This window comes from Orbicella faveolata, unplaced genomic scaffold (genome assembly GCF_042242905.1).
Source record: "Orbicella faveolata isolate gen_17 unplaced genomic scaffold, um_ofav_v1 contig_34, whole genome shotgun sequence".
NCBI lineage: Eukaryota > Metazoa > Cnidaria > Anthozoa > Scleractinia > Merulinidae > Orbicella > Orbicella faveolata.
Genome location: NW_028301563.1, coordinates 21,045,001 through 21,070,211, shown reverse-complemented (window position 1 = coordinate 21,070,211; position 25,211 = coordinate 21,045,001). Strand labels below are relative to the sequence as shown.

Here is a 25,211-nt window from a genome sequence, read left to right as displayed (position 1 = left end):
GGCTTCATAGCTCAGTTGGTAGAGCATCGCACCGGAATCGCGGAGGTCACGGGTTCGAATTCCGTTGAAGCCCTGATTTTTTCAGGCTTCTTCTTTCCAATTGGAAAATTTACTGCGATGATCATTCTTCACTTTCACCTATTATGTTTAGTTAATATATTTGTTTCTTTCAGTTTAAGTGGCATGCCTGTGAACTAGCTAGGTGTAGCTAAGCGCATTGACCACTATAAACAACAACATTTGAACATTGTTTTTTTTGGAGTGCGATGTTTGTGTTTTTCACGCTACGGTGTTCGGTGAGAAATTACCGTAATGAATGATTGAGAACTGAAAATGGTAGTTAGCGTTACAGTGATCTATACGGCACTCATCTGAAAGTCATTGAGAAGCAAATCCAGAAAATCAGTCAATCTGGATGTCCCCGGTATTAATGAAAAACCGCAAATTATTTTCCTCTAGGTATTGACATTCCTCTTGGCCAAGGAAATGGATACTTCCAACAATAAGCTATGCAGCAAAGGAGTAAAGAAGATCACGTTCGACTTTATTTGGAATCACAAACGATCCAGAATAAAAAAGACTACCCTTATCAAGCAAAAAACAGTTGGTGGCTTGGACATGAAGGACTTTTCTCTCTTCGACAAAGCGCTTTAGTTAAACTGGGTAAAACGGGTTATGTTCTAACTCGGATGCTCCATGGCAGCACATGACAAAATCGCTCCTAGCCAACGTTGGCGGTACGGAACTGTTTAAATGTAATTATGATTATAATCTCCTTGACCTAGACAACCATCTTCCTGCTTTCCTACAAACAAATCATTTTTTCTTTACTGGCAGGACATCGCAACGGCCACACCTAAAAATAAAAATGAGGTTCTCCCACAGCCAATCTGGAATAAAAAATTTGTACTTGTTAATAAGAAGGGATAAAACAAATCTGGGACATTTTTTATTCCTGTGAAGGCCATCTCCTTCCGTTTAATTCCTTTTGCAATAAATTCAATGTAACATGTAACTTTTTACAGTATTATAGCATTCTTTCTTCTATTCCTCAAAACTGGATAAAACTGTTGCAAGAAGGTTCCAAAGACCCAGTTACGCTTCCCACCTCAATTTGTTCACTGACATGCAAGACAGTATAAACTATGCTGCTTAACCTTGAAGATCTACCTCCACCCACTCGTGAGAAAAAGCTTTTAGCGTCTGGCGTCGAGAAAAATGACAACTTAAATCTTCCTCCTACCATTCAAAATCACAAAAGAAATTAAATTGACGATGCTCCAATATAAAATTATTCACCGAATTTTACCAACGAATAGCTTGTTACACAAAATGAAAATATTGCCTCGCCCTCCTGCCCCTTTTGTCCTTCTGAGTGTCAGACCACGTGGCATTTGTTTATAAACTGCACGAAGGCAACTTCTTTTTGGAATGGATTTCAGGAGTGATACTCAATCTCTAGTGTAAGTGACAAAAAATTATTTTTCAGTGAGGCTTCGAACACTTCATGTAGAAACAATAAAAAAAGCATTGTAAGTAAATGCGCGATAAATTAATTAGTATAATTGTATTGTAATAAAGGTATTGTATGCAGCGTAAGTATAAGTAGTGTAAGTGTTAATCTTGTAAATAGAATTGCATTGGAGAAAAAAAAGGTATGCATGGTGGTGACCGTGGATGGGGTATGTAGTTTTATCAGCCATAGTAAGTGGACACCTAGTGGATTCCATTTGGCCATAGAAAACTGGACGGTCAATGGGCGAAAGGCATGGTTCCTGGTCCCAAATACCAGTCTGCAAGTAAGGAGACCCGTAGCTTTAAAGAGGACGGGGAGTGAAAAAATGCGAGGAACTTACAGGCTTCGACTATTTATCACGAGTCTCTGGCACTAGTAGCTCTGCAAGAAATAAGATCATGTAGTAGCAGTAGTATAGTAATGACATTTTATTTAAACACGAGATATACTGCTCATAAATATTGAAAATCAGCTGGTTTACATGATATTTATAGACGTGTTACTATATTTCTTTCGGTGCTGCTGTTCGTACTACAGTATCCTTTAGGGTAAAACAATTTGGAATTTTGCAAATTTAAAACCATTTTGATGATGGCTCTGTTTCGGGAGAGTTCAGCGTTCATAGTGCAGGAAGGTAATCTGTAATCGTTGAGTGATCAACAACGAGTAAACATGTCAGACAAATCTGTAGGTGTCAGATCACTGATTTACGGGAAATGTTAGGCAATATAGTGGTATGAGTTTGGTATGGTTGTGTAGTGCTGTACGGATTATGTGGACTATATTTTTTATCAGGAAACAGTAGTGATACTTCTTCATTTCGACTTTAATTCTTGTATCTGGTAATCCTGGAAAAGGGTCAAAGACCGTAAGCTGATTTTGAAAAAGAAAAATTATAACATACATTAAAACAGGACAACAAGGTTATTTTAGTCTGATTCTCGAACCCGTCGGAGAATCAGGATACACGTTTTTCCGGCTGAACAGAATTATTTTGGACAGTTACTGAAATATCGCAATGAGTGAGACAGGTACTGTACACACTTTCACTTTCCAAGTGCATAAAAGTTTCAAGCATCTCTGTATCTGAACTTTGTGGACTTCGAAAAAACTTTCGATAGCATCGACCACCAAGTGCAATGGGCACTGCTTCGACACTATGGGCTACCAGAGAAATTCATCAGAATGATTCAACTTTTCTACAACAATTTCAGATGCCAAGTAATCCATGGGGGAACCCTTACGGAGCCATTTAGAGTGACAACAGGCGTAAGACAGGGCTGCTTACTGTCCTCTCTGCTATGCTTAGTGGTTTTAGACTGGGTGACTAAAACAGCATTCAACAGACCAAGGGGAATTCGGTGGGAGATGATCCAGAGACTAGAGGACCTAGACTTTGCTGATGACATCTGCATGTTATCGCATAGGCTTCAGGATGCCAACAACCAAATGGAACGACTGAACACCACAGCACAAAGAGTAGGCCTTAAGATCCATCCTGGTAAAACTAAAGGGATGCGGATCAATGCCATTCAACAAGGAGAGGTTCGTCTCTATCAGTCGTACATTGAAGAGGTTGAAGAGTTTACCTACCTCGGTAGCGTGATGAATAAGACTGGAGGAATGGATGAAGAAATAGTAGTAAGAAGTAAGAAAGCACAGCAAGCTTTTGCCATGCTTACACCAGTCTGGAGAAGCAAAGACCTGCGCACAGCTACCAAAATTAGAATTTTCAACACCAATGTTAAGGCAGTTTTACTGTACGGTTCAGAGACATGGCGAGTGACGACAGCTTCTACAAAGCAAGTACAAACATTCATCAACAAGTGTCTGAGGAGAATTCTGAGAGTATATTGGCCTGAGGTGATTTCCAACTAAGATTTATCGATAAGAACTGGACAAGAGCCTATTGTTACCACCATAAAGAGAAGACGCTGGAAATGGATTGGTCATACACTAAGGAAGGGTGAGAGAAACATAGCGCGCCATGCGATGGATTGGAATCCGCAAGGAACACGGAAACGTGGCAGGCCCAGAACTACATGGCGCAGAAGCATACAGAAGGACCTGAAGGAGATCAACATGACCTGGTGCGAAGCCAAAAGAGCAGCTCAGGACCGTCAGAAATGGAAAGCAATTGTGGAGGCTTGGGACAAAGACACGGCACGAAAAATTGGATTTACTCTAAATTTGATCCTGATCAAAGTCGAGGTCAAATATGATCATAGCTTTGATCCAAACTTTGACGTGCGTCAAATGTATGTCAAAACTCTCATGGCTTTGCCGATACATTTGATCCATGACAAAGAAGAGGGCAAATGTGATGTTAACTTTGACTCCACCTTTGACCCACGTCAAAGGAGGAATCAAATATCTTATGGATTTGCTATACATTTGATCCCTGTTAAAGGTGAGGTCAAACATGTCAATAACTTTGACTTAAGTTTTGACGCGCGTTAAAGGCGTTCAAAGACACCACGGCTTTGCATACCTTTGATCTCTTATGTCAAAGGCGTTCAAAGGCGCCATGGCTTTGTACAACTTTGATCCTACGTCATGTCATGTCAAAGGCGAGGTCAAATATGGCCATATCCTGCGACTCCTCTTTTAACGCCCTAATAGCTTGCGTTTTCGTATTTTTTTCTGCTTTAACGATTAAATGAAAGCTTGCTTTCTTGCCAATGTGTATTTTTTTAATAAAAAAGTTTTCACTTGACCTGGAGGTGGCACAAGAAAACAGCTCAAAAACAGCGGGAAAAACGCGGCTGCCAGCGGCTTCCCGCATTTTTCTGGCCAATCAGAGAGAGACTAAAGGTCAACGAAGTCGGCTGTGAGGAAAGCAGACATTTTTCTTCATTTGGCTTCATTATGGCGGATCTGGTGAAATTTTCATTGTGTTTTGGACCAGGAAAGGTAAGTCTTTGAATTTCGTTCATTTTTTTCAATGTTCAGAGAATAACGGTGTTGTAAAAGTAAATTAAACGCAGCAATGGCTACATAAAGGAATAAAGAGCTATGAATTGCGTATATTCATAGTAGGACAGATCCTCGGCGAAAACATTTTGGTCGAAGATTAATTGCACTTGACTGAATCTCAGTTCATCGGCAAAGCTCTTCGTTAAGAAAAGACAAGACTTTATTTTCAATTCACATATACTCATTTAAAAAAATGTAACAAAGCTAATATTTTTTCCTTACTCAGTCAAGTCTTGTGCATTAAATTGAAGTGTCCGTCATAGCATAGCTTTTAGCATGATCAGTGCTTGAAATAAACGTAACTTAATAATTAAGCTTAAACTTAACCCTATCTCCGTATAAATTGTTGTGCACAATGCCTCTGGTAATTTCTGAGCTTAAGCAATTCCCTTGAAAGAAAGCTCATGTAAATGTAAAGGAAATTTGCATTGAAGGAAAAACTCAGTCAGCCATGCATGACAAACCATCTCGACCTGACTTAATTATTATATTAATTATACCATTGAAAGAGTTGTTGACTCTGAAAATTTAATCTATGGATAAGTTTTTACTTTTGTCTCTAGTTACCATTCTATTGAAAAAAGCTCTGTTTGTTGCTACAGTTGAAATTATGATGATGTTTGTTCACTGATGTTGATAAATGACTTCATTGGTGTGAATTTAACAAATCGAATGTGGTTTAGCGTGGTCTGCACTCTTATTGACAATGATACGCATCAGCACAGTGGCCAAAATGTTGTGGACTCGTGAAACACAGCCGAGTGAGTCCACAACAAATTTTGACCACTGTGATGACAATCAGTTTGCGAGATTAGTAGCAACTGTAGTAAAAATATGTTTTGATATTTGTTGTATCAGGCTTATGGATCAGTCATTTGGAACTCCACTATCTCCTGGCCACCCCCCCACCATGAACTTGCCAGGCATTTGATATTTTGAACTGTCTCCTGGGCTAAGAATGGTGTCATACCAGGTGATCAAATGCACCTACCCTGTGACATTTGCAAAACTGAGTAATAGAAATGTAGATTGAGTGTCGATGGAATGTCGATTGAGTATCGATCAGGTGTTGATCGAGTGTCAATTGAGAGTATCGATCAAGGGTATTGATCGACACTCGACCATGGATGTCTTTAGTACACATAATCCAGCTTATCTTTAATGGGTGAAATTGTTACAATGTTTGATAAAAATCAAACTTGCCATTAGTTGCAAATTAAAAAGCTGACCTCGTAATAATATTATTATGTGACCTCTCTGGACAGTACCAATAGTTTTAGAGTTTCATGTCTTGGTCTTTTGAGCAGTAGACAATTAAATGCCAATTAAAAACTGACTAGTGGAAATTTGCTTATGAATGTTGTTTTTATCCTTCAGCTAGCCATTCTAGGAGAACTGAAGACATTAACAGAATAAACTGGGAGAGGATACAATATGCAACTCTGTAGTTCATAGTCAACTCAGATGCAGTTTAATCATGCAGTGCTCCAAAGTGTGCACACATCACAACATTTTGGTAAGTAAAAGGCTGGAATATTCATTTGTTATTTCTATATTTTGTAGCATAGACCATCTTATAACTTCTTCAGCCACAACTTTTTATATCTTTTTCCAGCAAAGAAAGTATATAAATAGATTTAAAAAACCTGGCTATAATTTATTGATATTATTTTAATTGATCATTTTTATTATAGTCTCATGCATCACTCTGTGAAAAAACGTTGTTTCTTTTTGGTTCATTTAAGGACATTGAGTGAGGAAATGTTGTCTTTCTTATGGGACAAATACATCAACTGGCTCACCTGGACGAAAATTAAGAAATTAAAATGTTGTTGAAAACATGCAAGGGATGGGAATCTTTTTGGTAAATGAATCAAAGTTTGCAACCCAGTCTCAGGAAATGTTGGTTTTTGACTGGTAAAAGCTGAGTTTTGCATCTAAATTTTGTGTGGTTGTCTGCAATATCAACTGTTTTGGTTTGGCCATCAGGTTTCCAAACCAAATTTTTTCAAGCAAAATTAATAATATGATTAATTCATAACTATTGATGAGATCAGTAGAGAATTTAAGGTGTAGAGGATTTTATAATAACTTAGTAAAAGTAATTGACAAAGACCTTCATTTGCTTTACTCAATTTAAAATTTTGTTGGCAAATTTGTCTGGATAATGGCCATTTCCCTCTATGAGATGCGGCTGCTGGGAGTCATAGTGGTTGTATTCATCATCTTGCACTGGATTTTTGTTTCAATGAATGCCACAGCTATGCGATTCCATGCAGGCATGTCTCATGTTAAATTATTTAATTTCAGGAATTTTTTTCAGTGGAAAAAAAGTGTACAAGTAGTTGCTAACTGTTGATATGGTTATATGCTCCTTTTCACATATGATCTACAAGGAAAATTAGGAAAAAGATAACACTACTGATCATGAAGAGATCTGTGGAAATTACACAGGAACAGCAATATTCCCAAAGGTATTCCTCATTTCTTGTCACAGTTTATGTCAGATTTGTTGGTTTTTTAGATTACTATTTTGTAACCGTAAGAGATCTTTGTTGTGAGATGTCTGTAAGAGACAGGCAGACAGATGGACTGGTAAACTGGCTTTAAGCTTTTTGTTATTTGTGCCAAGCTGTGCACTTTCAAAATGACCGCAAGTCTCTGTTCTCTTATGAAATTCTAGCTGGGGATAAGCCCTTGTTCAGCCGGTGAAATTAGCTTGTTAAACTGGCTCTTAATGACATATCTGTGTGACCAAATCTCTAAGTAGAATGGAGAGAAATACAAAAAAAAGGCTACTAATTGAGTCCACTCTTCTATCCTTGACTCATGCATTTCTCTGAAAAGTGTTATGCACTCTGATGAAAATATTTGTCCACAGACAGTACCAGTTCCCAGATTAGCAAACAGTTTTCTTAGAGCAAAGCTCAAGGAAAACCGTGAGCTTTGAGGAGCACATGATGCCAAAGAAATATATCCTTACATATTTTTAAAGTCAAAATATGGAGCTATTGTGTTAATTATCCTCAGTCAAGTATATTATGCAACACACTGGATCTTTTGAAAATGAGGAATATTACTCATTGTCTGTTTGCTTCTGTTTAGACAAATGCGGACAAGCAATGGTTGACAGGATGAAGATGCATTGATTAATTTCGTCAACGCCTTAGACTTTGTCAAAATGTGTCTTCCCTAGAAAGCATGGGGATTCAGTTGGCATTGACCCCAACAAGGCAGTTTAACCACTTTGATGAGAAAGAAGTGGAAAACACTGTATTCCATTCCACTTATAATGCAAGAATTAGCAAGTGCAAGCAGCAGAAAAGAAGAATTGCCAAAACATTAGGAGTTCCGTGCAACGGACTGTACGTGCCATCTGGAAAGGAGGCTTTTACACTAGTTGACTTTTGTGCAAAGTTTGCCATATCTTTCCCGAAATTTTGCGGTTATCCTCTCTATTGTCTAGTCTGGTCTATTAAATTTAAGGAACTGAAAATTTAGCCATAGTACTTCAATGTTAGATAAATGCGCTTTATACCATGGAAAATTTGTTGACTGTTGTTTTCACGATAGATAGAACAATGTTTTCCTCATGATCAGTCGCATTACGTGTAGTTTGAAACCAAGCCTGTAACGTGGCTTTTTGAAATCTGAAGCCCAAAACGTTTATGTAAGGTACTTGAAGGTATTTACTCTTGATAAAAACGGGAAAAAAAATTAAAACTGAGATGAATTAAGTTGAGTATATTTATTTTCCTAAAATCAGGTGCAATGATCTTTCCGGGCCGCTTTTCCGTTAACATTTGTCAAGAGTTTTGGAACAAAATAACCTTATTAAAGCTGACATGATCTTCAAGACTTGTCAGACATAAAACAAGAGTACGGATATGATTGCATCCTTCGTATGTGGTGCTACAAAGCTAGTGTAACAAGTAGAAAAATGCGTATAAGATGTGGATCGCGCGAAACGTGATCAACGGTCGCGAATCGCGAAAGAGGAGCGCGAGCGAGAAGTTCGGGCGAGACGCGCGAGCGCGGAACGCGCGGAGCACCTTTGACAAACCTTTGGCCTGCGTCACAGCCATCTTTGACCACGTCTTTAGCAAACCTTTGACTTGAATCGCAGACAAATTTGATTACACTTTTGACCCGCCTTTGACAGTGCGCAAAGGCGTATCAAAGGATCACCTTTAACCCTAAAAACACAGGCGTTCACAGGTGAGTAAAAACGGCCTTTCACGCCTTTGATTTGGTGGTAAAGGCTTATTCACAGATGATCTTTGATTCGCGTCAGATCTTCAAAACGTGCAAAGGCGACCTTTACAAAACCTTTAACAACACATTTGACGCGCGGTAAATGCGATTTTTCGTGCCGTGAGAGGACTAGTAACTACAAGACGTACTCTCCAAGAGAGGATGAAGGGTAATATAGTTAATCTCTCATATACGTCTTATTTCACAGTTAATCCCTCTCAAGTTATTTTTATCAATGGTGCTCAGGTCTCCGTGATTGTTACCACGCGGTTCTCATGGAGGATCAAAAGGCCTGTAAAGTCGCCTAGGCTGTCCACGTGACTGAAATTCGTGTCACAGAATTGGCCAGTTTCCTGACCCTCCCGTAACTTCCTATTAAACCGGCAGTGATCTTACAATAACTCATTGAGAGGAATTATGTTGTGAATAAGAGCTGTATAGGGATTAACTCTCTTATTCTTTGTCTATTGGATTCGCTAAATAATAATCATCATCATCAATAATCATAACATATTTAACCAGGATGCGAGCGTTAACCGTCATTAATTATAACAAGAACATTGGCAGCGGCAAGTGTTATGACGTCAATTCTGGAATTGGTGAATGGATCGTTTTAAGTGGTAATGGATGAATCTACCTAGGGTTAACCTGAGTCATAACAACTCCTAATTCATAGTGAAAAATCTCCCACAGTGACGATCAAGCGGTGCAAACATTTTTGTTTACACGATGTATAGTAGTTTTGCTTTCTTATAATTGTGAACTCGCGGTGGCAATTTATGCAGCTGGAGCAAAGGGTCCCTATCCGTGTTAACATCAGGATGCTAATTTCACCCCGAAGCCTTGCTTTCGATAAAAAAATTAAATGAATTCGCAAAGTAGCACAGATGAAAAAATTCTCATGTTAAACTATTTGACAGTGTCAGAGCTTTCAAACTGAGAATCACGCGTAAACCAGTATTGGGGGCGCATTTTGAACAAATGACGTTTAGTTATACAAGGTATTATGACTGTAATGCTTTAAACTACCAAGGCAGATCTTACTCTCTATTTACAATATTGTTTGAAAAAAGTCTCACGAAGTAATGAAACAACGGTATAGTTCTGCTCCATCTCCTTGAAATAACCGAAGAACATAAGTTATCTCCATGGAAACAAGAGCTGTTCGGAATGTTTCGTCAGCTTCTTTGGTCCCAGAACACAGCTTACTTTGCAATTCCTGCGAGAGAAAATGCGAGTGAGAGAAGCAAAATTCTTTTTATTTCCTAAGCCTCGAAGGTAACATCAACAAGTTTACCTCGTTCCAAAAAATAGACTTTTAACTTTGTAGAAATCAACCTCATAATTTCTTCGAGTTTTGTTTCAGACATTGAATGGAAAATCTAGCCAACCCTATCTATTGTCAAAATAATTTGAGGATATCTTACCTCCTCCAATGTGTTCTTTTTGAAAATCAGATTTTGAGAGCATGAAAGAAGAAATACAAATGGTTATTGAAATATCATCTACATTACTGTCGTAACACATAATAACACAGATTTCGGAAATGAACTCTGTTTCAATGTAGGTGCCGTTGCCTAAGAGAAAAGAGCAGACCTGGTAACTGTGCAGTAGGATACTAGAAAAGCTCTTGTCATATGTCAATGCCCCGAGGCTGCAATGTTCAATACTAGCTTTTGCGAAAAACTAAACTTTTTGACGACGTCTCGATGCTTCAAACATCATCGTGAAATCAATAGCTTCAATAGAATGATAAATTGATGAGGGATTTATCTATTGACTATATTAAAACTTTGTTCAGATACTTTACGAATGCACCAAGATTAAAATGTGTACCCGTTTACATGATATATTCAGTGCTTTCCATTTCCTATAACCTCCAGTCCACGAGATCATGATTGCCGACTCTTGACTAGATAAAGCTGAAAACACTTGCTCGTTGAATAGCGAATAACATAGAATGTGTGTACCATTCAAGAACCTTCCCGAATAAAATTATACCACTTAGTATTAGCGAGTTCCTTACCAGGGCAGCCTGCTTGGTGAGGTCCTGCCGCGGGTGTCTTGCCATCAGGACAGCAGCCGTATGTCGTAGCTGCGCATGTGTTTGCCACCGCGTATGCTAATGTGGTAGGTGCTAGAAGATCGGGGATAACAAGTAAATGACAACTTACTAATAATGAGTGATCGAACCCCTTACTATGAGTTGTATCTAAGGGTGAACAAATATGAAAAAAATATAGTTGGTTTGAAACATTGCATGCAGTTCAAGTTTGGTGGACCGTAACGCAAAGTATGTTAAAGGAAGACTATTTGGAAGGATTTAATTCCATCTGGTTTCACGTCAGGACATTTTCAATGGTTTTAAATTAATCTATTAGACTCTCGAAGAGACGGTGAGACGTCTTTACGCCAATTGATCGACCTTAAGAGTTTCTTGAATTTGACAAAATGTTGGATTTACGCCATTGGGAATTGAAATCTTATATCTTATATGAAACCTTACTTTCACAGTTAATTCCCGTCCAGTGTATAGGACAGTGACACTCATATGAAGGTCCTTTGGCGATACAAACTCCACCGTGCTCACACGGGCTCGGGTGGCAGTGGTCTTCATCTGGCAAAATAAATATGATGTAAAACGCACAACTTCTTCTACTTCTTTATCATCAATGATATTTAGGCCAGAACATTTAACATTTTAAGATTTTTACGCCTTCAGGTTATCAGGCGATCTTGTTTTAACGCTGAAAAATTTTAAAATTGCGTTAAATTCGGCAAAAATTTTAGCTTCTATCCCGGAATTGAGGAAAATGTGTTGGGTTAATAAAATGAATGCATGACGTACCTTCACACGTGAGTCCAGTCCACCCAGACGAGCAGGAACACGTGTAATCATCACCGTCTATCTCGCACACACCACCATGATGACAAGGGTTAGGGTGACAGCTATCGCGCTCTGAGTGAAGTTAATAGAATGAAACACAGTATTCAGCACATCTTATGCAGTGTTCTGATAGTTAGAAGTACTCGTTGTACAGTTTGTAGTGGCGTTCATGCCATTACACTGACATCCCATAGCTGAGGATTACGTTTACTACAACGATATGTAGGTACTTAGACGGTATTACAAACAAAATAAGTTCCAGCTATTTGGGCTTCTTGGTGACGTGTCATATATCTACTTCAGTAATACATCCCAGCGGCATGATAGAAAGATGATCAATAATACTAGAGCTTTACCCGTGGTAAAATGCCTACCAACAAGTTAGTTCAGAAAGGCCGTTCATCGTTATTCAACCGATCAGAATAAAGCTGCTGTCCATATTCCGACCCTTTCAAGTCAAAGCGTTTTTCTACTTTGAATACCGATTGATTTACGTGACCTGCTAAACGCGGTTGGAGTAATTTCTTCAGCGTTTGCCCTGATTTGATTTTTGCCCATAGGTCATTAGAAATCACTCTACATCTGAAGCTTTTTCACCTGCGCAGTTGATTCCTTTATAGCCTGGGGGACAGGTACAAGTGTAGCCACCGCTGTTCTCAAAACAGGTGCCGCCATTCTGACATGGATTGGAATGACACTTCAGCTCCTCTAAAATAACGAACAAAAATCACAGTCATCTAGAATGAAGTCGGCCATGTCAATTCAATGTATTGGTTTCTTAAACATAATATTAATTGGCAAACATATAGTCGGCCCTACGCGAGCTTTGAACAAGTAATTGGATTTTTCCGTCATCATACGTCTGGACAATGATAAATTTATCTTATGTTTTGAAATAAATTGACCAGCTAATATTATAAAACTGGGTTCAGCCATAAAAGAATAAACCCCGTATGTGACATCAGATTTTAACGACAAGAAAAAACCAAAAAAAAAAAAAAAAAAAATCAATTGGCTGATATTTGTAAGCTGTCAAGAGTGAGCCGCGACCGAACCAACATGTTTGTTGTCAGCTACTGACCTTCGCAGTTGAAGCCTCTGAATCCCTCCTGGCACTGACACTTGTAAGTTCCAGTGATCTCCTGGATACATGTACCACCATTTTGACATGGAAGTGAGTGACATCTGTCTGGCTCTGTTATACGAATAAAATCAATCAATCAATCAATCAATCAATCAATCAATCAATCAGTCAGTCAATCAATCAATCAGTCAGTCAATCAATCAATCAGTCAATTAGTTAATTTAGCATGAAAACAATCAGCCGATCAGTGAATGGTCTGTCGGCGGATGAGTCAATTGGGCAGCTAATCAATCAGTCGGTCAGTGAAACAGTCAGACGGATGGACTAACACTCAGTCAGCCAGTCAGCCAGTTGGTCAGTCGGCCAGTCGGCCAGTCAGCCGGTCAGCGGGTCGGCCGGTCGGCTGGTCGGTCAGTCGGTCAGGCGGTCAGTCAGTCAGTCAGTCAGTCAGTTAGTCAGTCAACCAGCCCGTCGGTCCGTCAGTCAGCCAGCCAGCCAGCCAGTCAGTCAGTCAGTTAGTCACTCTGGCAGCCATCCAGCCAGTCAGTCAGTCAGTCAGTCAGTCAGTCAGTCAGTCAGTTAGTCAGTCAGTCTTTCTGGCAGCCAGCCAGCCAGTCAGAAAGTCAGTCAGTCAGTCATTCTGGCAGCCAGCCAGCTAGTCAGTCAGTCAGTCATTCTGGCAGCCATCTAGCCTGTCAGCCATGCCGGTCGTTCGGTTAATCAGTAACGACCAGCTCTGGTTGCACAAAGAATGGATAACGTTTCTCAGAGATTTATTACTAACCAATGATAGCATAGAATGTTGTTTTAATACTTATCCACTAGACAGCGAATTGTCCGATGGATAAGTTTATCCACCTTTTCATTGGACAGGCCCAGTGACTTCATCAGTTAATCATTCGGTGGATCAGCCAATTGGTCGATCGGTCAATCGGTCGGTCGGTCGCCGGGTCGCTCCGTCGGTCGGTCGGTCGGTCGGTCGGTCGGTCTTTCGGTCAGTCAGTCAGTCGTTTGGTTGGTTGGTCGTGTGGTCAGACGTAAAACAAATCTAACTAGCCGTGCAGTAAGTCAACTTACCTTGGCAATTAATTCCACGGAATCCTTCGACACAAAGACAATGGTATGAATTTAACAGCGTGGAACAAGTTCCCCCATTCGTACACGGATTTGATTCACATAAGTTAATCTCCTCTGGAAAAAGGAAAAGGAACAAAATTGCATTCAGAAGAGAAGAAATAATCAGTCTGTTTAGTGATGCAACAGCTACTGAAGTTGTTCACACTCATAAGAAGCAATATTGAGACAGTCCACCTTCACAATCTTTGCCTCTGTATCCATGTAAACATTCACATTTGTAATCCTCATCTTCCACAAGTTCTCTACAAACTCCACTGTTCTGGCAAGGGTTAGGTTCGCATTTTTTCTCCGCTGCAAATAAAGCAAAGCACAAAATCAACTGTCTGCACCGTACTTGGTTTTGTTTAAATGGCCAGCTTGTTACTACACTGTTACACTTCATGCAACTTAGAATTTTTATGTTGAGTTTTGATGAATTTGAAAACCGGATCTTGTGCAAACCAAGCAAACAAACCAACAATCAATACAAAAAATGTACAAACACTAGAAAACTCTTACTTTCACAGTTCTTTCCACGAAAGCCGTGTGGACATACGCATTTATAGACGTTGGGTCCTTGATTAAGACATGAGCCACCGTTAAGGCATGGGTTAGAGTCACATACTGAGACCATCGCTACAAGGAAAGCACAAGAATAAAGAAATACGTTGCTGAAAAAAAACTCATACTGTGGCTGTTTCCAGTAAGACCCCAGTGGTGAGGCAGCCGTGGGTGGGCCGTACTGCTTTCATACGGTCGTACGGCAGTCGTACAGCAGTGGTATGGTAGTCGTGGAGCAATAGTACCGTAGTCGTAGTGCAGTCGTACGATAGTCTTACGGTAATCTCTTATTTACATAAATTGGCAAAATTACAGTCCACTGATGGATTATGTTAGGAGATTAACGTTCGTTTAAATATTCTGCTGGTTTTTGCTTTCCACTTCAAAATGAATGGTTAATGTGAACTATTTCATGTTCTGCTAATTCCATTTTCCTGTCCGTCTTCTGCTAGTGCCGGACATGTTCAGCTCCATTTTGAAACAAACGCTCAAGGGAAATGTCAGAATCTACTCCCAAGGCGTCACATCGGCATCATCGATCTCAGGAGCACTCCATTTGAAGAGAGCTACTTACATTCACAGTTGATTCCTGAGAAGCCCGCTAAACAAGAACAGGTGTAAGAGTTGTGATTGTCATAACATGTTCCTCCATTTCTGCAAGGGTTACTTCGACATCTGCTTTCAACTGAAGAAAAAAAAAAGAGAAAATTCAGACGATAACAGCCGATACCAACTTGTCAGAGATGTTTGACCGTGGGTATCCTTTCTATCCTGTCAACAAACAAACAAACAAACAAACAAACAAACAGACAAAAAACAACAACAAATAGGCACAAATATTAAATAAATGACAATTAAACACTTTCGAGATGAGAAACCAGAAGTTCGCTAACCAGCGCTGTGAAACTGAAATACAAATATTGTTCCAATATATAGTGTACACAACTCTCGCTCATTGTCTAATGAAAATGTTCTTTGACATTAGAGCTTTTCTTGTATGTCGCATAGAAACAATATAAACTAGTTTCAGAGCAGACTACATTTTAAAAGAGCAACTCACTTTCGCAGACAGAACCGCTGAACCCTTCCATACACAAACAGCTGTGGGATCCCATGACTTCCATACATGTACCTCCATTGAGACATTGGTTCAGGAAGCAAAGATTCTCCACTGAAAAATTACGATAACAAAAATATCAAACTAAAGAAACTTAGATAAAAATCATAATAACACCAGGGAATAATTTTTTCAGAGCAATTCTTGAATGCATTTTGTTAAACAATTTATTTTAAGAGAAATGAAATCAATATTTTACAATTATGTTATAGACAGTTTCATTCTCCATTACCCTCGATTTTTAGTGGGTTTTTGAAACGCTATATGCTCTGTTCAGCTGCAAGGGTGAATTATCTAATTACTCCTGCCCCTATGTGAGATTTTAGTGCATTACAGGTCGAGAGCACAGGAAAACGACGGCGGCAAGGCAAGTCAAACTCACGAGTTCTAAAATCACAGAACACATTGAGCTAAAAGCCATTGCGCCTCTATTCCTCTGGAAAGAAACTTCTGTAATGGTAAACAATTTACCTTGACATGTTGGCCCCTTGTATTCTGCTGGACACGAACACTCGAACCCATCATCCATTTCGGTGCATGTTCCGCCATTTCTACACGGGTTTGGCTGGCATTTGTTTTTCTCTATTAGTTACAAAAATACGAAATATAATATTCAAGAAAAAGTTTTGAGCGATTAAATTGTATTTAAGAACTTTGTTAAAAATAAGATGCCATTATATGAAGAAGAGGAATGTAAGAAATAAAGTTTGGCTGTAAGAATTCTATTCAACAATACAGCTTCGCGTGTTTTGAATACGCTCAGTATGGTACAGATCAAATATCACCTTTTCCTTCCTAGTGTTTGATGCGAAAACCTTAAAGTTGAAGGGCAAGAGGGTGGAAGGATTGTTTTCGATTGCTTGCATGCTATACAGCATCTTGCTTTTGCCTTTTCTATTGTACAAACTTGGCCAAAGTTTTACTGTAACTGTGTCGAAGATTCTTAAGTTCGTTGCTTATCTAATACCGTTGCCAAAGTAACAACATACGTTCGACTTGCAGTAGTTGAGATTTTAGACGAGGCAGGTAAAAAATTTACCTTCACAGTTGATTCCCTTGTATCCTTCCATACAGGTACAAATGTATGCTCCATTTGCTTCTGTGCAGATCCCGCCATTACGACAAGGGTTTGGGTGACACTTGTTCTCCTCTTGGAAGCAAAGAAAACGTGACTGGTTAAAAGAGTGATTAGCAATCCTTCTTACGCAGCATTATGCTCTAGTTATTTGTGAGACCAACTCGAGTCAACAACAGCATGCAGCAACTATAACAACATTTTATTTGTACCTTGAGTGAGATAACATGGCGGGAACTATAAATCACACGAGTAAGTCATAACAAGTCCTTCCTTAAGAAATGGTCTTGCTTTGTTCAAAAATAATTTGTTTCAAATAATTCAGCTTAATTCTTATCCAGTCACCAAGGCCGATAAATCAACAACTTTTGGTCCAAGAACATCTATGATGTTACCTTTTCCTGTATTAAAAGAAAGCGAAAGAAAAGCCGCAGAGCTTACCCCTCCTTTTTATCTCACTTTTTCTTTTTGTTCGTTCGTTTGTTTTTCCTTCTTTTTTACGGCGGAAGCTTCGGCGGCCCGAAGGGCCGCCAAGCGGAGTCCCATACCCATATAGGAAAGAAAAGGAAACCCATGAATTGATTTTCTCCTGGTTATCGTGGCTAGTGGTATTGCTCGTGGGCGCGTACGCACGACGACGGCGACGACGACAACGGAGTCGCGCAAGATGGCGGCGATACCCTAGCTAATAGGATGACAGAGACATGCACCCTCGGTTTGTAGCGTCCCTCTTTGATATTGGAAATCCATGTTTTGGTCAATTGACACCTGTCAAAACAAGGTATCCGCTAAGCAGTATCACGTGACCACATCGCGGGCTCAAATTAAGAGCTCATCGAGGTCACGTGTTTACCAAGTGCTTACCAAGTGCTGGCTTTCGATTGGATCACGGGCTCATGTCATTTTAACTTGTTGGCTTGGTTGTTCGGAAGGCGGTTAACGCTAACCCGGGATTACAAAAGTTAACCGAAGTATAATTTTTCATGTATACAAAATATTTTTCACTGCTTTTGTCAGTTTTGTGTATTTTGAGGACCTTGAGATTATTCAAACTCAAAACAGAAGGCCAAACAACAGAAATGGAAAACCTCACCGTAAAGTTACAAAACTCAAATATAAATTCTTGCTTATCCTGAGTCCGGTCCAGGAGCGCCGCTTTTAGGCTTGGCTAAATCTATATATTAATTATGTAGGCGCATATGTTTAATCAGCAGTATTGTAAGTAATTTTAAGTGTTTTTCCGTTGGTCGTAGTTGAAAAGTGAGGAAGCAGTGTAGCATAATTAAGTGCGTTGTAGCATGTATGTAACTTATATGTTATAATAAAAAAGAGCATTGTAAGTAAGCTAACTGTAATTTAATTAGTGTGATTGTATTGTAATATATGTATTGTAACTAGTGCATGTATAAGTATAAGTAGTGTAAGTGGCAAGTATAGTGTAAGTGTAAATGTAAGTATAGTATTAGTACTGTAAGTAGTGTGTTAGTGTTCATCCTGTAAATAAAATTGCATTAAAAAAAAAAACAGTTACTTTTGGTTCAGTAGTTTCAGCTTCATGTTCATGACGGAATTCGAAACCGTTACAATCAAAATGTAAGGGTCCCGGCAACGATATCTCCCGTTCTTTATAAAAAAGTTAATATTTATAGTTTTTATTACCTATAGGTAAAAACTCTGTAAGGCATATCAAGTAAAAAAAAAAAAAAAAAAAAAAAAAAGGCATATCAAGTGCATTATGTACCTTCGCAATCCGTTCCCTTGAAGCCTGGGGTACACATGCATTCATAGCCATCCTTGACTTCATTACAGGTGGCTCCATTTTGGCATGGGTTTGGAGTACAATGACGCTCTGCGGGGTATGAAAATCTGGTTAACTGGTTCGAGTGGTAGAGAAATGAAGTAAGCTTCTTACCAATACGCTGTACTGGCCTTTTTCATTCTCTTTAAAAATGCATTTTGAGAAAAAGGATCAAACTAGGAAGTTTTACTTAAAATGAGTATACAGACCTTAATCTATGGCCCTGATTTATTATTGTTGCCTATTTCCGATCAGTATAGTGTTTTATGCGATCGAGCCCTGATCTACAGATTCTTATATTTTGCCGCTTAATTACAATCTGACAAGAAAATGCGATGACTAAGGCTCGAGAAAATTAAGCTTAATCATATTCTTTAACAACTCTAGTTGTCCAAGACTGATACACCTCAAAAAGTATCAAATTGCTACTTACGGGAAATACATTGTGCAAGCACAGGTATTGCTATTAATTTTAGCTCTCTATGTCACACTTCATGGACTTCTGTGTACGGCCGTGGATAAAATACCTATCGCTGTAATTCTACAGACGAAACTGCCATGAAAATGTACCCTGTTAAACTGACATAACTTGAATTTGCTCTTTTGAAATTGTTACATATTAACATGAGTTTTGCTACGCCAACTGTACGATTCTTTTTAAACAAACATTTATTTATATCATATTGGTCCTGTAAAAGGGAGTAAATCTGCTATGTCACGGCACCTCTTGCTTCGGCAACCACACAGCATGGACGGGTGAATTCAGACGCGGAAGTCAGTTCACCCGTGTCTCCTCTTACCGGTTGGTCAATTTGTGGGTCGTGATTTTTAAGTTAACAATAGTGAAACCAGTGAACTAAGCAAATAAATCACTAACCTTCCTCGTCCTCGTCTTCCTCGCCATACATTTGTGCCATTGGATCGCCGTAAAATGGGAAATGCGAATGATGCATTCCACCGAGGAAGCTCCTGGAGAAAAACGGGTTATAAGGTATCGCCATTGGAGGTCTTGGGATACGAGTTGTTACGATGGTTCGCTGAGTCATTGGAGGCGGACGCATGAACATGAGCGGATGACCGAAAGCGTGGGGTGGGTGCATGATAAATTGTCTTTTACGCTCTTTGTTGTTATCTTTTACCGGCGAAGGCGCTTGCTTTTTCATCGGGGGCTTAGTGACCCGCGTTCTCCTATGTTTACCCTTCGAGGTGTCGCGTAATCCAAGTTTTGTTTGTGTCCATTTTGATCCATCTTGTTGTGTCTTCCTCTGCTCTTCTTTTGACTTTGTCAAATTCGAAAAATGTTCTTCCCTAGGCCTTGCGGCAGTTTGACCTAGAATTAAAAACAGGGTAGTCCCTAGGAGAATTCCAACTATCCGTGGCTCCATTTCTGATGGTTTTCGTAGAGAAATAAAATTATTCCAATAGAATTTGTTATTAGGGACATACCTTTCTGTTTACGTACAACAAAGGATTTGTGATTTGCAATTGGCCACCATGAAATTAACTTGCCATTTAATTTAGGTCCATTGTTCTGGATCATAAATAAGATATGAATTTAGGTTTGAGTTCAGAGAAGGTTTAGAGAACTAACCTAATTTCCTCAACTTAACTTTTGAAGTTAACAAGTAGGATAGGACTTACAGCTGTTGAGAAAAATAAACAGTTGTGTCATATACTTACTCAAAGTAAAATTGCAACATATTTATAAACTGGCCTTGTAAATACTAGGACTACACCTCACAGAGGCCAATTATTGCAGACAGAAGTCGATTAATAATATAATTCTTATTAACTGGGCGATATAAGAACTTAACAAGAAGCAAACTAAGACCCTTTTAATTTTTTTCACAATTTTTAAATTGCCGAGATTTCTTTAAAAGACGATAACAAACAACACAACACGCAACTTCGCGTAACTTGCGCCGCGTTTTTTTTGGTATAAGTCTCAGGGAGATATCTCTCCTGTGACGTCACGGACAGATCAGGTGTTAATTCTTCTGCAAAGCAGTGACTGCGGTCATGGTCAGGAAAACAAATGACTTTTTTTTTAATTGAAGTGCAGCCTGACAGTTACTTGAGCCCGCGAACATCGCAACATCAGTAACACATCCCACATAACGCATGAGCAGGAACTGATCAGCCATGTCCACCCTAATCTGACACCTCGCACTCAAAGCATTTAGACTCAAAGTCAAATTTCTGGCTATTAATCTTCCATATTATATTTTCGTATTACTAGCTTTCGGTTCAAGTTTTCTTTTCTCTGTTTTGTTCTGATTTTTTAAGGCGCCCACATTTTTGGTTTAGCAAAACAGGACGATAACATTCAGTTGACTGACACACAGCTCCCATACAGTGCATGGAATATTGACTCATTTATGGGGATGTTAGACGTCCACGTACAAAAAATGGACTCAACTAGATGATGTTTAAGGTAGGAGTGGTCGAGACCAAGGAGGCGCCTCAGTCCTTGTATTGTACAAACTTTCTGTTAGGATTTCAGATCAACAATAATTCAAAACTTTCGCTCCTTTAATAGCCTTAAGCAAACGGATTCTATTGTTCGTAAGACAATGGTTAAAAATCAACGACGCTTAGCCAGATCGACCGAGCGCGAAATTCAACATTGTTCGGAAGTGATAAGATTTACAAACCCGGCTTTTGTGGGGGAGCGTGTGGAAAGGATTGTTGCAGCTTGGGGGGAGCTTGTGATAGTAAGAGCGAGGAACTAGCGAACACTTACTTTTACAAGGTTCAATTAGATGACTTTAAATGGTTCATTGTTTTGAAAAATCCTAACCATAACAATAGGCAAAGCTTGTGTTACGCTACTTTTGCTTTAATAAAAAGGCATGGTACAGTATTCCATGGACTCAGAATCCACTGGATACTGGCACTAAACATTAGTACTGTTCTGTCAGTGATTAGCTGTGATTGTAAAATTGTAGCGGACGGCCTTTGAGTTCTCCCATCCAAAACGCTGGAGGTTCTAGTAAGGAAGAAAGGTTGATTCACATTTTCCCCAAAAGGCCCCTCCTTATTGGCAGAGGCAAAATTATGACATTTAACAAATTAAAGCTCAGTTACGAGTTCTTTGACTGTCTCTACTTCACCAGCCTTTGTTAGACACAAGTGTTTCGTGTTCTGAGGGGGAAGGAAGATGGATAATGGTTGGTAAATGATTTACGGCGTGTTCAGATGGAACCTCAGCAATTTTGTGGGAAGATCTTACAGATTGATTTAAAAATAACGTTATGCCATTTTGCTTAGTTTAGTCACGAGCAAGCTAACAAATGAAGAGTTGTAGTGTGGTTCCAGTCCATGCCGTTAGACAAACAATGTTTGGGGAGAATATGACAATATGCAACAATACAACACAAAGTAAACTCTGAGTCATGATTTTGATAAAGTTAGTTTTATTTCCATTCATCTGATTATTACCACAGTTGATCATAAAGAAACAAGTAGATAAATCAATAAATCAATAAATAACTTTGTTTACATGGCGCCATTCCTACGTTCGTGGGGCTTTACATAGGAATACTACAGAAAGCTTAAACCCCACATTTACATTCCACCGTTTCTAGGAAGGAGCGTTAAAGGAGAAGGTCACTCCAAAAAATGTATACTTTTTGTCAACGTCAATAAAAACCTCGCACTAAGTTAAGCCACTCACCGAAGTTTCAGCCTCTAAAGTGAACTTCGTCTCCAAAGAAGCCGAAAATTCGAACATTGTTGCGCCATTTTGAACAGTACTCAGCAGCCAGGCCGCGTTTTCGTGACGTCATTCCGTCTGGGACATTTTGTCCAAATGGCTTCCGACAAGCCTTTTAACCGGTCAACCCAAAACGCAGACCATGCAGACTGCAGACTGCAGACCGCAGACCGTGCAGACCATGTAGACTGTGCAGACTGAGTCCTTTTTTTTCCCTTATTCTCGTTTTTGCATTTACTTTTGACTCGCATATTTTTTGGTTCTGCTCAATTTCATATCGGAGTGTTTGTTATCCACAGGCCGCGCAAACTCGGTGGCTACAGATTTTGAAAGGAAAACTCCCTTTAGTCCTAAAGATGCTTAAGTAAAGCTATTTTAAAATGTAGAAATAAACTTCACTTGTATTACAATGTCACACGTAACATGTGCATTTTCTACTCTCGGTGTAGCGCATAGAAAGATCACAGAAAACCGAATAGCATTTGAAATTCTCAGCGCAATACGGTTGCCGTGATGAGTTGATGCAATGGTTAATTTATCTGTCCTTATGGCAGTTGTGTTTTTCTGGCGATTTAGACTACGAGTGGTCCCTCATTCGCTTAGTCCATCGTGCGTGACGCATAAGAAAACCTCAAGGAAAAAATTTCATGCGAGCATTTTTTTCTCGAGGTTTACTTACGGTCACGCTCAACTAAGCGAAAGCGGGAATACTGCTAGTCAAATGGCGATTCTGTACTTTGTGAAGCAAAAGCGATTTGTGGGACAAGGTCGCTTAGAGTCACCGTCTTTGCTTGAATCAGTTAAGAGGAAAGCGAAGACTAACAAAATCGACAACAAAAAAACACAACAACAACAGCAACAAACTGGACAAAATAAATGAAACCACAAACCCGTCAAAAATTGACGCAATTTGCGCCCATAATGTATGTAAGTTTATTTTAAAGCTTGATTATAGTATATTTAGGACCAGTAAAGGGGATTTCCAATAGAAAGTCTATTAAACGCGTGAATCAACAGTCAGATGTTGAGTTTGTGCCGCCTGTGGATAAATAACAAACATTAGGACATATTGAACACTATTTTGTCACTAGAAACGAAAAAAGTGAGTCAAGTGTTAGAAAAAAAGTACTCAGTCTGCACGGTCTGCAGTCTACATGGTCTGCGTTTTGGGGTGACCGCCTTTTAACTACCACTCTGGTCACTCTGGGTTATGGCTGCTCTTGTGCGATATTATTTTGAGCCAAACATGCTCCAAACTCCGAAATGATAGCATTGAAGTTTGTGAAGTGGATAATCACTTGGAAAAAATAGATTTTGCTGACCTTGTGAAGGATGTTAGGTCAGTTGCAGGTTTTTCTCCTTCCTGCCAATTTCGAGTCGGACGGAATGACGTCACATAAACACGGCCTGGTTGCCAAGACAGTTTCAAAATGGCGGCCTCCGAAGCCGCTTCTTTTGAGACGAATTTCTGCAGGATAGCTTGCACTTCAGAGGCTAAAACATCGGTAAGTGGAAAAGATGAATGTCAACTTGCTATAGGCGAAGACAAAAAAAGTGAGCTTTTCGGAGTGACCTTCTCGTTTAATATTTATTGCTGACGTGTGTACTTTTTCGATGCTTTGCTCGATGTTTAAATAATCCCAAGTATAACGGCAAACGAAGTCAACGGTAAACTCACGCATTCCGTGGAAAACTGTGAATCGTTTTCTTTTGGTCTGCGTTCAAAAACTGGATATAAAACTGACGGTAAAGAAACGATTAACTAAAAAGGAATGGAATTTGATCTTTTGTCGGAAACCTTGAAATTAAATGAGGACAGAGCTATAGTGGATATTCATTTGTTTTATGCTGAAAATATACAAAATTACACTCTCCCTTTAACCACTGAAACGTGATGTTAACGTTTGGTCTCAAAAATCAACCATAATATATCACTAGTATGACTAATGAAAAACAGCTTTTGGCTTCGCATTGATTATTTTCTGTATTTTGAAAGAGAACCAGTCACTGGTTTTCAGTGAGCATTACATCTGAACCAGAAGAGCACCATATTGTTTAACAAGGTGGCTAAGAGAATGAAAAGATTCTAATAACTTAATATTAAACTTCAAACAAGTATAATGAATGTATGTATTTATGTATAATGTATTTACCACCATATATTTTCGTGGGTCGTAACACTTGGACATCCTGCCAGATGTCTGGGTCTTTTTTTCAAATTTTGGTTTTAAATAAAACTCGTAGGTGTTTGGCCTGGTTTATTAAAATGATCAATTTAGAACCAAGCAGGCGGCAAGTTAGCATTTTCGTTATTTTTATCTACGCCTAGGAGCTTATGAGTCTATAGCTCTCTAATAGGCTTAAAAGTCGAGAAAACTAAAATGTATACACAAAAAGAGGCAAGACCAGTTCTTATTCATTCAGATCTTCTGATGTGCCTTCTGACGACCTTGTATCTTGACGTAACTTTTGTACTCCCGCTGACGCCGTTCCTTGAAGTAACTTTTGCGCCCTTGCCATCTGCGTCTGTACATGAATAACAATCTGTTAAAAACACCTGACACCTAATGATAAATCCGTACCTTTCCGATACAATTCCGTGGCTTCTCAGGCTCTATTGATCGAGCCATGGTTCGCATTTTGGCGAGATGCAGACTCGGCCCCAAAGTACCCATGGCGAGACCAAACGAGCCCGATTTTCCGCCGAACCGAAAGAGGCACGATTAGCTGTCAAATTTTCTTATTATCATTTACTTTACCTCGATTGATACGTCTTTTATTTTCTGTTTGCCTGTATCTTCGTTGAAACGTGTTTGTAGAAGCGTTTCTTCTTCTTGGATGACTACTCGCAGGGTAATAGCGCTTCGAATACCACTGTTTCTGGAGGTAAGGATACCGCGAGTTTCCGTAGCTTACCGGATTATGCCTCTGGTATCTTCTGCTATTCTTATAACCATAATATCCAGCATAACCGGGTTGATAAGTAGTTGGTCTCCGATACTGAATATGTTGCCGTGTTGGTGTTCCAAGACGGGGAACGCCTCCAGGCAGACCCAGAGTGAGACGTCCGTTTCCTGGTGGTGGCCTCAGCCCTGGAGGCATGACAATGGCC

At 39.4% G+C, this 25,211-nt stretch overlaps 2 protein-coding genes and 1 non-coding gene across 4 annotated transcripts in view; 1 reads left to right on the top strand and 2 right to left on the bottom strand.

The window, feature by feature from the left end:
• On the top strand, nt 1-73 carry Trnas-gga (transfer RNA serine (anticodon GGA)). Its single transcript has one exon. It is a non-coding gene; the product is annotated as a tRNA-Ser (tRNA).
• A 9,633-nt stretch (nt 74-9,706) lies between these two features.
• Nucleotides 9,707-19,843, bottom strand: LOC110064047 (uncharacterized). 2 transcript variants are annotated; one of them, XM_020771050.2, is made up of 16 exons: nt 19,262-19,843; nt 18,328-18,435; nt 16,551-16,661; nt 15,983-16,093; nt 15,455-15,565; nt 14,969-15,079; nt 14,353-14,469; nt 14,029-14,145; nt 13,795-13,908; nt 12,715-12,828; nt 12,231-12,341; nt 11,595-11,705; nt 11,253-11,363; nt 10,773-10,883; nt 10,174-10,188; nt 9,707-9,965 (listed from the first exon to the last, which is right to left on the bottom strand). In XM_020771050.2, exons 1-16 carry the CDS (start codon nt 19,767-19,769, stop codon nt 9,952-9,954), a joined length of 1,995 nt encoding a protein of 664 aa, XP_020626709.1. In that variant the 5' UTR covers nt 19,770-19,843; the 3' UTR covers nt 9,707-9,951. The 2 variants fall into 2 exon arrangements, with proteins under 2 accessions (XP_020626709.1, XP_089127738.1); XM_089271612.1 differs by lacking the exons at nt 9,707-9,965; nt 10,174-10,188 and having other exon boundaries at nt 10,263-10,883.
• A 1,940-nt stretch (nt 19,844-21,783) lies between these two features.
• Nucleotides 21,784-25,211, bottom strand: part of LOC110064046 (uncharacterized) — a 25,274-nt gene continuing 21,846 nt past the window's right edge. The window contains exons 31-32 of the mRNA XM_020771049.2: nt 24,859-25,211; nt 21,784-24,625 (exon numbers count right to left, since the gene is read on the bottom strand). The exon at nt 24,859-25,211 is cut by the window's right edge and continues 250 nt beyond it. Of these exons, the coding sequence (XP_020626708.1) occupies nt 24,516-24,625; nt 24,859-25,211 (463 nt within the window). The 3' untranslated portion in view covers nt 21,784-24,515. The remainder of the gene's footprint in view (nt 24,626-24,858) is intronic.

What these genes read in the sequence shown, in the direction of transcription:
- LOC110064047 (XM_089271612.1), bottom strand. Translation starts at nt 19,769, where the DNA reads ATGGAGCCACGGATAGTTGGAATTCTCCTAGGGACTACCCTGTTTTTA. An exon ending in CAAGGGGCCAACATGTCAAG is followed by an intron (nt 15,566 to 15,982) that starts GTAAATTGTTTA and finishes GTAATTTTTCAG; the next exon opens with TGGAGAATCTTTGCTTCCTG. An exon ending in CAGAGGCAAAGATTGTGAAG is followed by an intron (nt 13,909 to 14,028) that starts GTGGACTGTCTC and finishes TCCTTTTTCCAG; the next exon opens with AGGAGATTAACTTATGTGAA.